This window comes from Medicago truncatula, chromosome 5, assembly GCF_003473485.1.
Source record: "Medicago truncatula cultivar Jemalong A17 chromosome 5, MtrunA17r5.0-ANR, whole genome shotgun sequence".
In the NCBI taxonomy this organism is placed as follows: domain Eukaryota; kingdom Viridiplantae; phylum Streptophyta; class Magnoliopsida; order Fabales; family Fabaceae; genus Medicago; species Medicago truncatula.
In genome coordinates, this window is record NC_053046.1 from 14,183,540 (window position 1) to 14,198,647 (window position 15,108).

Sequence of the window (15,108 nt, forward strand, 5' to 3'; positions counted from 1 at the left end):
TAGAATAGATTGCAGTGCATATATATTACATATGTATGTTACAGGGAAATTAAGAGAAAGTAAAAATATAATGTGCGTATGTGAGAGAAAATTGTCATAAAAATTATAAGAAAATGATATTAATAAAATTGTCACAGAAATTAACGAGAAAATGACATTAAAAAACTAGTTTTAATTAAATAAAAAAACTTTTTCTTAGGAAGCATATTTTTTTACGAGTATAATTTTAGAATCTAATGACGTGGGATTCTTAGCAAAACTTTTTTATTTTATTTAAGAAAAGCAAACTTTTGTTAATAAATGTTACCAGCGTTCAATATAAAATAAGGTCACATGGTACATTATTAGTTAATAGCATTAAAGTATAAAATAAGGTCACATGGTACTGCGACCCCAATACTTAAAAATTTGCAAGTCTTGGTCTGGTTTATGACCTTTTGTAAGCTTTTTTTTTTATTTGGCTTATTTAAAAGGTTGGCCTCACATGAAAGCTTATTATAGACCTACTACATATTAAAATCATTAAATAATCTATATTATTTACTTATAAACAAGCTATATCGACCTTAAAAAATATTTCACTGCAAGACTTGTCTATCACTATAAGGCCTTAAAAGTCTATTTCATTATAAGGTCTTAAAGCCAATTTAAAAAGTCAATTATTTTAGCTGTTTCTTTTTTCTTTTTAAGGAAGAGTTTGCTTCTTGATTGGTATGTTTAATATAAATAATTTTTTTTTTAATAATATGCATAAACATATCAGTCTATCAAACTAATTTGTAGGCTTTTTTTGATTGTCTAAATTTAACCTATTTATTTAAATAAACTTTTTAATAAATAGACCAAACCTAAACAAATCTGACCTGTTCCAAACCCTTGTACATATGTTTTACCTTTGTAATTTCCTAAAGCAAAACCATTGCCATTATCGGTAATAGCTAAAAGACGGTCATTTCCACAATTTACTATAAAGTGATAGCTAAAAGATTTGTACCAAAAAAAAAAATATATATATATATATATATATAACATTAATTTTGGTCAAAAAATTTTGTAATAAAAAGTAGTTTACATTTATTGTTTTTGACTACCTTTCTATACAAAATTACACAATTAGTCATTTATCTCAATTTCATATACTCCTTCCGTTTGAAAATATAAGCAAAATTTACATTTTAAATTCATTCATTTAATGATGTATGTGGTCCATATTATAAACTACATACATCATTAAATGAATGAACCTAAAAAGTGAATTTTGCTTATATTTTAAAACGGAGAGAGTAACACTTTCGTCCTTTATTTTTTTTGTCTTGATTTAGTCCTTTATGTTATAAAATGACAATATCTTATTATTTTTTATGAGATTTTTCAACGAAATTTGAGTTTTTAAGGTTTGTATGATGAAGATTTGAGTTTGTTTATGAGTTTGATGAATTTTTTTGGAGTTTTTGATTTTTTTTGTACAGACATTTTATGTTCTCGCCCATTTGCTTTCTAAACTTTATATATGTATCGTTTGGATGTATTTGACTATCTTCATTGTTATTCTTGACCTCAAATCGTGGGTGTGGGGAATGTCACAACTCTTGATCAAATGTATTATTTTTGCTTTTGAAGAATGAAGTTATTTCACCATCACTTTTTAAATTTTGTCAAATTGTCTTTGAAAATAAGTGGAGTGTTTGGACTTTGTAACATAGCCCTGCACATATCATCCTTGATACTTTTCTATTAAATATTTTTTGAGTAAAATTAAAATTAATACATTTCATTAATAATTATAGAGTACAAATCATGTGGTACAATATAATAGATATGAGAACTAGGATGAGATAAGGATGCTCTAACTATCCTATGTGCAACTCTATTTGCTTGCTTTCGAATGAACGACACTACAAAGTCGAAATTGGTTGCCAAGAGACCCCTACACTGAGCTATCAGGCCCCCGAGCTCATTGTGGATTGTTGAAGAAGAGCTTATGGCTTCTGCAAGCGACTTGTTGTCCTTTTCAAACATAACATTGTGGAAACCGATCGTGAAATAACCGTGTTGATTGCTTCAAAAAAATGTGATAGCTTATGCTTCTAGGACAAATATATAGGTGTGTAGGTGGGCAGATTTTCCCATCAAGAAGTGGCCCACAGAGTTCCAGAAGCACATTCCATATCCTAATGTGTTATTGTGGAATATTATGGTGTCTACATTACATTTGATCACACCAGCTGATGGTGTTAACCAAGAGGTAGGATACTCCACATTCAGAACATAGGGTTTTTGTAACGACCCAAATTTTTGAGACATTAACTTATATATTTCTTAGTGAAAAAGATGAATATTTTTTTTTCTTCTTATAAATAATAGGAGAAACTGAAAACTCATAGGCTTCAAAATACACGAATAAACAGGTTTCTCTTAAATTTTCAAAATAGTAAATCAGAGTTGTTTTACATCAAATATAAAATTCCTAAGAACAAGGCTTTCAGCCTTTTACTACCCAAGTACACATCCTAGTTGGTCAAAACTTTGGACGCTTGCGAGAACTCTCGCTAAGGCGCACCGAAGGTCCACATTTCTCGAAGCTTCTAACTGTAAATTGATATCATTATCTGATTTTCAAATACGGAAAAAGGGTCAACTCCCAAACAACAACAAACATACAAGTTACACATTGATATTTAACATGTATTTTAAACCATTAAAATAGTATAATTATTAATATAAGGTACATAAAATATCAACACCCCAAACACCAGTGGACTCGACAAATGCACGACACCCTAAGGATTGACCTATATGCGACACAAATGATTTGGATATCACCTCCCTTATAGGGCAACAAAAAGTTCTTCGTAGATATGTGTGGGTTTCAACCAATTATGAACACTCCACTGTGGCTCCAACCAATTAGGGACACCACATACCCCACGGGTCCCAACTAATTATGGGCACCAAAAGAAAACAACGAGCCTCAACCAATTATGAGCACTCAACCAAGAAACGATAAGCCCCAACCAATTATGGGCACTCAAGACTTCAGGTCCCAACCAATTATAGGCACCACGCGACAATGAATGTATGCATGCGACACATGATTATTAACTCCAAAAAATAGATCACACACAATGAGTATCCGACCAACCAAATTAATCATTGTCTTAACCACCTGCCAGAGACACAGATTACATCGACAATAACTCTGACTTACAAATATGCAAGTCCGCAATTCAGATATGAAAACAACAAATTATGCTCACAGCCAATACAAAAGCAAGTTCACATAGTATGTAAGCATGGTACAATACATAAACATGTTAAAAACATCATCATTTTAACAACAAGTAAATACATAGGGAAAGATCCAAGCATTCTAACATGTTTATATATGTCCTAGTGTTGCTCAATACATAAACTAGTCAATTTCAATAACCATTCGAACTTACTCAATATTACAACAACAATGGACTAGTGTTGCTCATGATTAAACTCATATAAAAGTATGTCCTGTTAAAAGGAGTATATATCCCATAGAATATAGGGAAAGATCCAAGCATAACTTTAAAACTAAAAGAAATTGGAATAACGCATGAAAAAGACAACACTGATTGATTAACCCCTTTTTTTTTTTCTCCAATTTTTTTTATAACTATTTTAAAAGACAATAACACCTAAACAATGTTCAAAAGTCTCAGCAATATAAACACAGAACTACCGATTAATAAAATAATAACATTGAAAATCCCGAGAGACTTTTGATTGTTCATGAATACATAGAAGTAAAAATAAGATTCTTACTTGCTTACCTAAGTTGATGGTTTGTTCTTTCTCCTTTTCTCTTCAAGATTTCCTCTAAGATTCTATATCTCTCTAAGTTTCTCTCCATTTTCTTCAAAGTGTATCAGTAAAGTGGTGAATGAATGGAATAAAGGAGGTAACCGATTGCTATTAATAGTTGAATGAAGGAGATCGAGGCGTATGCGGTAGGCTGACTTTACTGTATAGTTTACGTCAATCGAAGCATTCCACAAACAAGTATCTTCCATTTAGCAGACATGTAAGGGAATAAAATTCACGATAACAACATCTTGGGGATTAAAAATAGATAGAATCAGCATGTAATTCCATGAGAGGGAGTCTGTATTCAAGAGTTGACTAACTGTAAGCTCTTGAAGATGGGGAAGGCTTTGAATCCATGGCATATACCATAAATTTATTTTTGAACCGCCTCCAATCTTCCATCTATGACCCAATGTATACAGAGATTGAGTACTCCAAAGACTCCTCCGGATGTAGCTTGGATTATGACCAAGAGGGACATCCAAGAAGTCCCGACAAGGGAAGTATTTGGCTTTGAGAATACAAGCGAGTAAGGAGTTAGAGTCTGTCATGAATTTCCAGCTTTGCTTACCGAGCATTGAGAGGTTGAAAACTTCCGTATTGCGAAAGCCTAGGCCTCTAAGACTTTTGTGGAGGGTTAACTTTTCCTATCTCATCTAGTTAATACCACATACCATTCTTCTTAGAGCCCCTTATATAAAGAATTCATCATCCTCTCTAATTCCTCACATAATGAACTAAGAATGAGAAGGGTCCCCATACAATAAGTTGGAATGGCTTGGGCAACCGATTTAATCAAAACTTTTTTCCCAGCTCGAGATAGGGAACAAGCACTCCAAGATTGACAACTTTCTCTCTCATACTCGTATTATATTTTTACATTCTCTCTGTTGCTTTGGTTTACATGCTAATACTTATTTTTCTTTGTAAATATGTAGTTATCATACAAATAGTTGTTGTTGAAATAACATACCTATACTCCTAAGTATGAGTGAATTGGCAAAAACCCTTTTGAAATTGTAACTTTCGCCAAAAAGCCTTAGATATTTAAGAAATTTCAAACCCCCCCTAAATCACCAAAAGTTAGTCAATTATCCCCCTTCGTTTGTTTTGCATTTTAAACTCTGTGACATGACAATTAAATGTACACGTGACGCCTCCATATGGGTTGAACCTTATGCCACGTCACAGGGGGTAAATGACTTTATTTTTTTATTTTGTTTTCTTCATCTTCTTCCTTCCACTTCTTCAACACCACCTTCATCAATATTCATAAAAATCCAGAAAATAATGTAAGAAACAACAACAATCAACAACAACATCATCATCATCATGTCATTACTACACCTCCATCAACAACAATAACACCACTCAAACTAATCAACAAAAATTCATCAACCAATAACACAACAAAATCTCTAACATCAAAATCAATTTATAACAAATATGTAAATTTCTGTTATAATATTATAAACAGAAACTTTACAATGACCCTTTTCAAGTTTTTATTGATGTGATGTTTTTTTTTTCTTTCACTTATTGATTTGTTGTGCCAATGACCCTTTTTGTATGAACAAGACTTTTTGACTATGTAGTCTCTCTAACATTAATGAGATGATGAATTTTTGTTGATTAGCTTAGGTGGTGTGTAATTTTGTTGTTTATGGGTTTATGGATTTTTGTTGATTAGCTTAGGCGGTGTTATTGTTGATGATGGTGGAAGTGTAGTAATGAGATGATGATGATGTTGTTGATGATTGTTGTTTCTTAAATTATTTTTTGGATTTTTTATTAATATTGATGAAGGTGGTGTTGGAGATGATGAAGAAGTGGAAAGTCATCTACCCCTATGATGTGGCATAAGTTTCAATCCATGTGGAGGTGTCATATGTATCGTTAATTGCAACATCATAGAGTTTAACGATCAAAACAAATAGAGATGAGTAATTGACTAAGAGTAAGACCATTTACAATGGTGAAAAACATTCAACAACACTCAACACCCATTTTTTCAATTCCCAACACTCCACATCATTTTCTCTCTCTTATTCAACATTCATTCAACTTTTACCCTCTCCAATGGTTTTTCATTCAACACTCTACCCCATCACCTTTTATTTCTTATTCATATTTAATTTTGTATTTTTGTTTTTATAATTACATAAAATTACAATTATCGATTATAATTAAATTAAAATAAAAAACATATAACAATTTATTTTTGTTTTTAGTAAAAACAAAAATTATTTAAATAATTTATTTTTATTTTCTTAACTTAAAATGCAATACAACAAACCAAGCACGCAACACACAAGTAACTTATAATGCAAGACAACAATAGAAAGCTAATAATAATATTAAGATAGTGAAAAATTTGGTTTTTTTTTCTGTGTCCAAATCAAATGAACCAAGTCTCTATTTATAGACAAAAAAAATCATTAATTTGTGTTAAAAAAAATTATTTGCAATGAAATAATTGAGTTCAAATTATTAAGATGATAAAAATTCAAACAGCTAATCGAAATCTACTAAGTGTCCCCTCTTTATTTAATTATCTTTCTCTCTCCGAGTTTTTGTCACCACACACGCCCTGTTGGCGAGTGCGTCTCACGCACCAGCTTCAGCAAATTGCAACGCGCCACGTGTCCTCTGCGTGTCAGACTTCAACATGTTTACTTCTTTCATCTCCTCTCACATTCACATCATTTTTCTATCATTTTCAACACCCTCCTACAATGATTCAACATGTATAGCATGGTTGTCAACTATCCCATTGCACATGGTCTAACGTTTGAAGTTTCTTAAATATCATAAGATTTTTTACGAAAGTTACGATTTTGAGGATTTCGCCAATTCACTCTCCTAAGAATTAAGTATACTACTCTACTCTTAGTCTCTTACATAATCCAAAATATTAGGGTCAAATAGTCAAATGTTGGATATCTAAATTTGAAGAGTTTTGCTGTTCCCACATATAGTATGGCTGTGCCACACCAGTAATTTACGCAAATACCCTCTCGGCAGTTAACTACCGAGGTTTTTAGGAAACCGGCGGCAGTTAACTCCCGAGGAAAATGTTTCATCCGATGAAACAGCTACCTGCTCCCCCTACACACTATTTTTCATCACCTTCATTTCCAACCTCATTTCAATCCCAAAATCCATTTTTTCTATAATCAATTTTTGATCCAAAATCATTCAAGCATCAAGCATAGGAGGTATCAACACACTAGTTCTTTTTTTTTTGGTAGAAATTACACCGATGTATTTTTTTGGGTCGAAATTGTAACGTCAATTTTTTGGTGGCCAATATATAACTAACATTATGTAATTTATATTGATATATATATATATATATATATATATATATGATAATATGATTTTTATGTGGAGAAAATAATGCAATACTAATTTATAGCTTTTTAATGTTTTCCGCATTTCATTTATTCGTTATTACATTCCATTTAATTTTGTTCTAATATATGATTCTTTTGTTACAAAATTTTTCAAGTGAGACATGTCTGAGGTTGCACAAATTGAAGGGCGGGTTAGGTACTCCGCGTTTAAAAAGACGGTTAAGGTTATGATAACGCCGACGGACTCTCTTGACAATTCGAAAGCACAACTTAACACTTATTTTGAGCATCTTGGTGAAAATCAATATACACGTCACTTGTTTGGTCAAATGCCATGCATAGACCTAGGAGAAGATAGAGATGAATACGCATGGAAAACGGCAAGCTATATGCCTTTGCTTATTCGCGACGACGGCGACGTCGGATTTATGTTTCGGAATATGGTGGAAGACAATATATTATATATGTATGTTCGTTCCATATGTAATTGCATTGAATGTAAGTAGGGATTTAATTTAATGATGTGTAATGAGTAGTTTAATTATGGACACTTTGTAATGTTTTGATGAATTTCAAACGTCTGTTTCAATCATACATATGAATTATATTACATTTGGAAATGCTCTGGTTTAATTACAGGTAAAAACTGGCCGAAAAAATGGCTTGGAAATACTTAGAATTATGCAGAACCTGCTGTCTGCATAATTAAATTTCCTCGGCCGTTAACTACCGAGGTTTTCCTCGGCAGTTAACTGCCGCCGGTTTCCTAAAAACCTCGGTAGCAAACTGCCGAAGGGTATTTTGGTATTTTACTCGTGTGACACAGCCAAACAACATGTGGGAACAGCAATACTCAAATTTGAAAAAGCTACCACTCACCCCAAGCTAAACAAAGCAAGCAGCACAGCACAGCACAGCACAGCAATACATACAGTACGAAATGCGTCCGTACGACTCCGACGGCTGGCCCGGCATCGAACTCTCCCGCCCTCTCACCGACTATCTCTCCGACCCCGACAAAATAACTCACCCACTCTACCGTTTCCTCGCCAACTACATTGCTACAAAAACCTCTTCCCTCACCGAAGTCGAGATAGCTCGCCTCACCACCGCCGAGATAAATAACCTCATCTCTCAACTCCCTGAACCTGAGATCAACCGCATCCTCAACGCCGGCGTTTCCGAGCTTTTCGCCGGCATCACTGAACAAATCGCTCCTTACTTGGCCATGTTTTTTGCCGGTAACTTCACACTCATTGCTCTTTCTTCATCCATTTTATGTTTGTTAAGCTCATCTCATCTCATCTCTTTTTTTTTTAGGTTGCTTTGGCCTCACACTCCTAAGTTGCTTCTTCATTTACCGGGTATTAGAGTTTCACATTATTCCTTTTCATTCATTTCTCACCTTACAATTTTGGTGTTAACATTTTTTCTTTTCTTTTCTGAACTAACGGTGTTATTTCTTTATTATCTTTGTTTTTTCGGTCTTAGGGGTGGAACAGAAGATTGCTATCTTCTCGGCATGCTGGACATCCCCGACATGCTGTCATCTTCTTTACCAATGTTGCTTTTGAGGTAACAAACTGCTTCTTGTTAGCTCAGAGCTACTTGGGTGACATTAATCTATTTTAGATGAGAGAGAATGATAGATGAATGTATTAAAATAAATTATTTAGATTAACGAGAATGATTGATTATGAGAAAGATAGGAACAATGTCACTAATGTCACCAAAACCATGTCACCCAAGTGCTACCCTTTTTTGTCATAATAAATAAAATTTGATTTAACATTTCGAGGATAAGTGTCTCTTTATGTGTGTGCACGTCTAAACACTATACATTTGGTCTTCCGACCTTACAATACTAGCTTGTTAGCTCATGACTTGCCAACCCGTGTTAAGTTGCTATAAACCTGAGCAAAAGCTATGCGGCCATGCGTGGTTGAACCAACACGGGCTTGATTTTGGTTCTTTGAGCAAGTGTTTTGAATAGCAGGCTTATAGAAACAAAGTGTGGTTGAGTGGCTATGCGACCAATGCCATGTAATGTACTGGTTTGGTTGCAACCTGAAATGTTCAAGTTCAAGATCAATAATATTTTGTTCTTTTGGATCACTCACCATCCTCTCTATACAACCCATTAGACCCTTTTTAACTTCAAATTAGGAGCATAATACAGTTCAGGGTTAACAAAATAGCCTGCATCATGCAAAGTCTTTATGATATTCCATATAGGCAACTAACTAAGTATAGGATAAATTGAATTAGTGTGTAATTTTAAAACTTAAGTTAAAATTTGATTGATGCCATAAACATGGATAGTTAGGTACCTCTTTTTGAACCCGTCAAACTCTTTTTGTATATTCTGCTTAGCTCCATTCATGGCCTCATAAATTCATAAATAAACTCCATGACTGGTTTCTCATATGAATCACCATTCGAAGCACTTCGAATAGCTGACTTGCACCCTTCAAACAAATTACAGTATACCCTTCCATAAATCCTTGTCCAAAACCACATCCTCAACCAATTTTCCCTCCCCTGACCTTGTAAACATGCTGGTCTTCCATTGGTCACTTGTGAACATTGTAATCAAAGACCCCTTGTTCTCATGAAAAAACCTTAAAGTTAAGTACTATGTTGCAAAGGGAATTAAGCCCGGTTTCACCAAATTTTTCCCTTTTGTGAAGTGTTGCAGGAGAGAAATGAGAAAAGTCCTAGTAAAACAAATATAGTCTGTAATTCTTCTACCTTTTGGATCTAGTATTGTCCATTGAATGTGCCAATTATACAAATTGACCTTCACTTTATGTCATTCAACAGACTGGTGTACTGAGTAACCCTTTGAATTTTGTTTTGTCCAATGAATCTGCCAACTGCAGGAAGTAGAGCACAATGAGGAAGGCACATCTGACGTTTCAAGCACTGGATCTACTGGTATTTGCACATCCTGTTTTTTTTAATTGCTTTTCTTTGTGGCGTTGAGGTGCAGATTTGGATCCCTTTAAGGAAGAAAGTTTGGATCCCTTTAAGAAAACTTGCAAAAGGGAAGTGTTTCAATTACTTGTTATTCGACTCCAGAAATTCTAGAAAATGGCAATATAAACATGTACCCTTTTGCTGTTCATAACTTAAAGGTACACTGTATGTGTGATTATAATGCTCTGTTGCATGAGTCTTTTACTGTGCCATTTTTCTAACTGGAGTTGATTATCGATCTTGAACAAATAACTAAACTGATGATGATGTTGTTGTCTATGTTGTTGTTGGTATTAATGTTGTTGCTGTTGGTATTAATGTTGTTGTTGTTTGGTTCAGCCTTCACTATACAATATGCAAAAAGATGAAAATAAATTAGTTTGATGCTATGAATCTTTTGTATCCTGCTTCTTGTTGTTACTATGTATTAATTAATCATCTCTGTTGTGTTGCGTGAAGAAGAGAGCAAATGTATAATAGAAATGAATGAATGAAAAAAAAGGTTCAAAACTTGTAAGTATTTATATTGGGAGGTGAAGAGAAAATATCATCATAAGTTCAGAGAAAATGGGAAACAACAACAAGACTAAGAATAAGGAATATGGTTGACACCTTTGACAATTCATGAGGTGTTGAGCAGACAGTGGAATTGAATGTCATTTTGAAACGGGAATATGGTTCATTCCTTAGCTTATTTATTAACTTACACAAGTGTTGATACCATGATGATTCAAACAAGTATTACACTATGGTAAAATTATATCTAAAAACGTTTTGTATGCTGCATTATGTTTATTGTGTCCTCTGGAATTAGTTTGTATCCACTGTTAGTATTGTGCTCTGTCACTTTTCTGAATTAGCCTAGAAGAATTTATACGACATTTGCATCCTATAGCTGGAGTGGAGTTTGTTTTCATTTATATTTTACCTATATAATTTTAGAAATGGTAACACGCCTAATTTGTTTATTATTTTAGCAATGTAGTCAGGTTCGAGTTTTTAAGTTAGATTGGTAGGCTGGTCAAAGTTCATAAACACGTGGGTTGTAACACGATTTGGAAGTAGGAATGGTAGGTTGATAGAGTTGAGAGAAAAAAACAAAAAATAGTGGAAAAACATAGGAACCAAGCAAAAAAAACACAGAAAATAGAGGAAAAACAGAGGAAATAAGCAGAGAAAATAGAGGAAAAACAGAAGAAAACAGAGCAGAAACAAACCCAAGTAAAGTCAAAGCACGATTAAGGTGCCGTGGGACGTGGGATCGTACGATCCTACAAACCATTACTCGATCCTGAGTACACTAACATATGACATATAATGAAGAGCTGCGTAAGGAATAATCTTTGGCATACTTGCTCTATTTTTACATGTAGTTGTTTATGTATAATGTTTGCTCCAATAACTTCTCTTCCATTATATTTTATTAATGCTAAAATTGAAAATCTCTACTGCAGTTAATGATCCGGAGAGTCACCCATGAATGGGAGTCTTTCTCCTTGCCGGCATATACTCCATGTAAGTTATGTCTACAAGTTTTTAATTGACAAGATCTTGTTGCATGTATACTTTTTTTTGAGGCATTGTTGCTTATTTACTTATTTTTCATCTTCTTTCCCACTAGTTTCATGATTTCTACTATTGCCATTTACTTGAGGGTGAGATACGTGATTCTCTTTGGTCTTCACATTCTATCCATGAAGCATATATGCATATGAATCACATATAAATTGAAAAAGGGAAAAATACATTACAAAGGTTTCATTTGTGCTAACAGCTAAATAACCAATAATTTGTTTAGTTATTTATATCATAGTTGATTCTCTACTTTGTGCATGGTTTGCAGGGTTTATCTCTTTTGCCTTTTGTTATTATATGAGCTTGTAATTATATTCTTTAACTTAGTAGAAACCATTGCTCCATATTTTCTATTCTTCTTTGTTGGGTTCCTGAAACTAGTGCTGGATTGAGACTTTTCTGGTTTCAAGTTTCAAGCTAGAAACCCACTTGGGTTGGCCGAGTGGAATTGGCTTGGAACCTGGGAGTGTGCTCCTCCTCAAGGTCTCAGGTTCGATTCTCTCTGGTGCCAATTTGAGGGGGTTAGTTAGTTTAGCCTCTTCAAAAAAAAAAAAAAAAGTTTCAAGCTATAATGGTTCTCTTTCCTTTTTGAATTTTGCATACTCCTTTAAACTAGAAATTTATTTTAGTTCACGCATAAATGTCAATGATGAATTTTTGGTACTTAATCATTTTATATTTTAATGAATGTTTGTCCTATTCTGTGTATGCTACTTTGATCTTGCTCCTTATTATTGTGTTAATTAGTATGGAAAGTGGTTCCTTACCAGAGTAAATTTTTCACATGCATCAGTTATTTTTTTGTACTTGTGGTGTATATGATATATTTGAGTTAAAATGATATAATTGTTTCCCTACCATGATGCAGGCAAAGAGAAACAAATCAGGTGAAGAGAAGTTTGTTCTGAAGTTGATAGAGGAAAGATTCATCAAGGTTGTGTCTTTCATAACTGTTGATTGGATTTGAGTTCTATTTTACTATTGAGTTATTTTGTAACTAATACAATGTGGTACTTAACTTGAATGTCTTATGTGGTAGTTTATTTTAGGCTTTAATATGCAAAATGTCTTACAAATGGACATATTACATAATCAAGAGAAAGAAGAGAATTGTGCTAAGGATAAGTCTTTACTTGTTGCCCAAGCTACTTAGCTTTAGTTTTACTTAGCTACTCTTTAGTGTTCCTTGTTTCCTAATAAAACATTAGCTTGGTCTCTCAATAGAATTTTTGCTGAAGTGGACATAGTTTGACGGGGTGACTTGCATGGCTAGACTTTTTTATTTTTTATTTTTTTTTATTTTTTATCTTTCTTTACTCAACATTCTCCAATATTGTTCAAATATTAAGGTTAGACCTAAATTGCATTTTTTATCTTCTAAGATTTTCAATTGTGCAATTTTAGTCGCCTATTTTTATTTAGGGATTTTAGCCTCACATTTACTCCCTTCCTAATTTTGTAATCCACATATATTTTTCTCCAATTTTACGTTTAGGTGACAATTTTCAGCCCCCATTATCCCAAATTCATTAATAAAAGGAAAATCTTAATAAAAAATCGTTTTGTTAGCAACAAATTTCCATAGCCATAGGTAATAAACATTGGGATTATGTGAAATGAAGCACCCGGAACAGAGTAAGGAGTTTTTAATAAACTTTTTTTTTGCGGTTTAAAATATTGGAAGAAAATGGAAGAGGTTGAATCATTCTATTGAGTTAAGATCAACAACACAATTGAGATTGAACACCATATCTTCACCCAAAATTTAAGACATTAAGTTATGGGTCATTCTCATTTATATGTTGATCAACATAACTCTTTCATCCAATTCACATACCACAACAATCTCTACACAAAAGTACTCTGACCTATATAGTGTGAATTTAGGAATTTATTTCCTTCATATTTTTTTGTTTCTCCATCTGATATGCAATTTTTTGTCATTCTTTGCGATTTTCATCAAAATGTAGTGTGTATCCCTCATGCCAATTTCTGACCTTATTTTTATGAAATGTTGCAGATGAAGAATTTTAAGAATGCCTTAGCAACTTGTGGGTATGAAAGTTTACTTTAGAATCGCCGGATAGCTTAAATGAACAAGAATTAGAAGATTATTTGTCAAATTGTGAGATACTAATTAATTCCGTTGAGGGGGAAATAGGAGACTGGTTGTAGAATGTAATTACTTTTTTTGTTTTGTTAGGAGCATGTATATCAATAGTTCAAACTTCAAACAAGCCAGACATTTTGTATAGGGCTGCTGCAATAGTTCTAAAGCAATTTTAGATTTAAGTTTCAATCTGCAAATGAACACACTATAATTCGTGTAGTTGTGATGCAACACTTATGAGCGACATGCAAAGTCAAAAATTGGTACCAAGTTGATTTGGTTTCCATTTTCACATTTGTATTGATCAAGCTGTTTAACTTTTTAACTCGATGAATATGAAATTTGAACACATTTATAAAGGATAATTCACAATGTTATATCAAATAAATGTGCTAATGTTAGCTACGGGTCTATGAAAAATCAAGTCAATCGCAATAAAATACATGGTATTCAAATGGAAAGAAAAGCACCAAAGATCGTCTCCTCTTTGCAGATGATAATCTCCTGTTTGCTAGATCAAATCCTAATGAGGCAGCCGCAATCATGAAAGTGCTGGAATCCTATCAGGCCTCCTCGGGTCAGGTGGTTAGTCCGGACAAATTTGAAGGGTTATATAGTCGAAGTGTACCTAATTATTATGAATATATGACCTGTCAACAGATAAACATAATGGCCGTGACATCTCTTTGTAGACATATGAGTCCATTGCTTGTTTTTAGAAGATCTAAGAAAGATTTCTTTTCAATTTCTCAAAGAAAGAGTCTGGAAAGTGAAATGGTGGAAAAAAAATTCCTATCATAGGTGGACAAGGCAGCACTGATTAAATTAGTTGCACGAGCTATCCCAAATTACATTATAAGCTGCTACAAATTACCATAAGATTGTTGCAAGGTTAATGTTATGTCACTAAGGTGTAATACTCAATGTAGGATAATGTGTAATACTCAATGTACATGTATTATAAAACTTATACCATTAAAGTAATATCTCAATGTAGTTAAATTCACTTTTATAAAGATGTATCTAAACACAAACTACTTTTAGTCATAATCTCTTTTAATCAAAATTAATTCTAGAGTCAATTATATCAAAATCAATTTTCCCCACTACACACGTCTAAACACTTCCCGATACATTTTTACCTGTGATATCTAGAAGCATACAATATTAGTTTCTACGCTGAAGCTAACACTAACCTGGTTTTTTTCAATGATTTATATCAAACTCCCGTTTTGAAAAACACACACTAGA

At 33.2% G+C, this 15,108-nt stretch overlaps 1 protein-coding gene across 2 annotated transcripts; it reads left to right on the forward strand.

The window, feature by feature from the left end:
• Positions 1 to 8,073: 8,073 nt before the first annotated feature.
• On the forward strand, positions 8,074 to 14,149 carry LOC11409436 (uncharacterized). Of its 2 annotated transcripts, XR_003012143.2 has the most exons (7): positions 8,074 to 8,434; positions 8,514 to 8,557; positions 8,685 to 8,768; positions 10,076 to 10,130; positions 11,627 to 11,687; positions 12,616 to 12,681; positions 13,768 to 14,149. XR_003012143.2 is itself a non-coding variant. In XM_024783718.2 (6 exons), exons 1-5 carry the CDS (start codon positions 8,134 to 8,136, stop codon positions 11,650 to 11,652), a joined length of 510 nt encoding a protein of 169 aa, XP_024639486.1. In that variant the 5' UTR covers positions 8,074 to 8,133; the 3' UTR covers positions 11,653 to 11,687; positions 12,616 to 12,999. The 2 variants fall into 2 exon arrangements, 1 of the variants encoding a protein (XP_024639486.1); XM_024783718.2 differs by lacking the exon at positions 13,768 to 14,149 and having other exon boundaries at positions 12,616 to 12,999.
• The last annotated feature ends 959 nt before the right edge of the window (positions 14,150 to 15,108 follow it).

Excerpts from the sequence above, each read along its gene's own strand:
- LOC11409436 (XM_024783718.2), top strand. The coding sequence starts at position 8,134 with ATGCGTCCGTACGACTCCGACGGCTGGCCCGGCATCGAACTCTCCCGC. Across the intron at positions 8,558-8,684 it reads GTTGCTTCTTCATTTACCGG|GGGTGGAACAGAAGATTGCT; the intron begins GTATTAGAGTTT and ends TTTCGGTCTTAG. Across the intron at positions 10,131-11,626 it reads TTCAAGCACTGGATCTACTG|TTAATGATCCGGAGAGTCAC; the intron begins GTATTTGCACAT and ends TCTCTACTGCAG.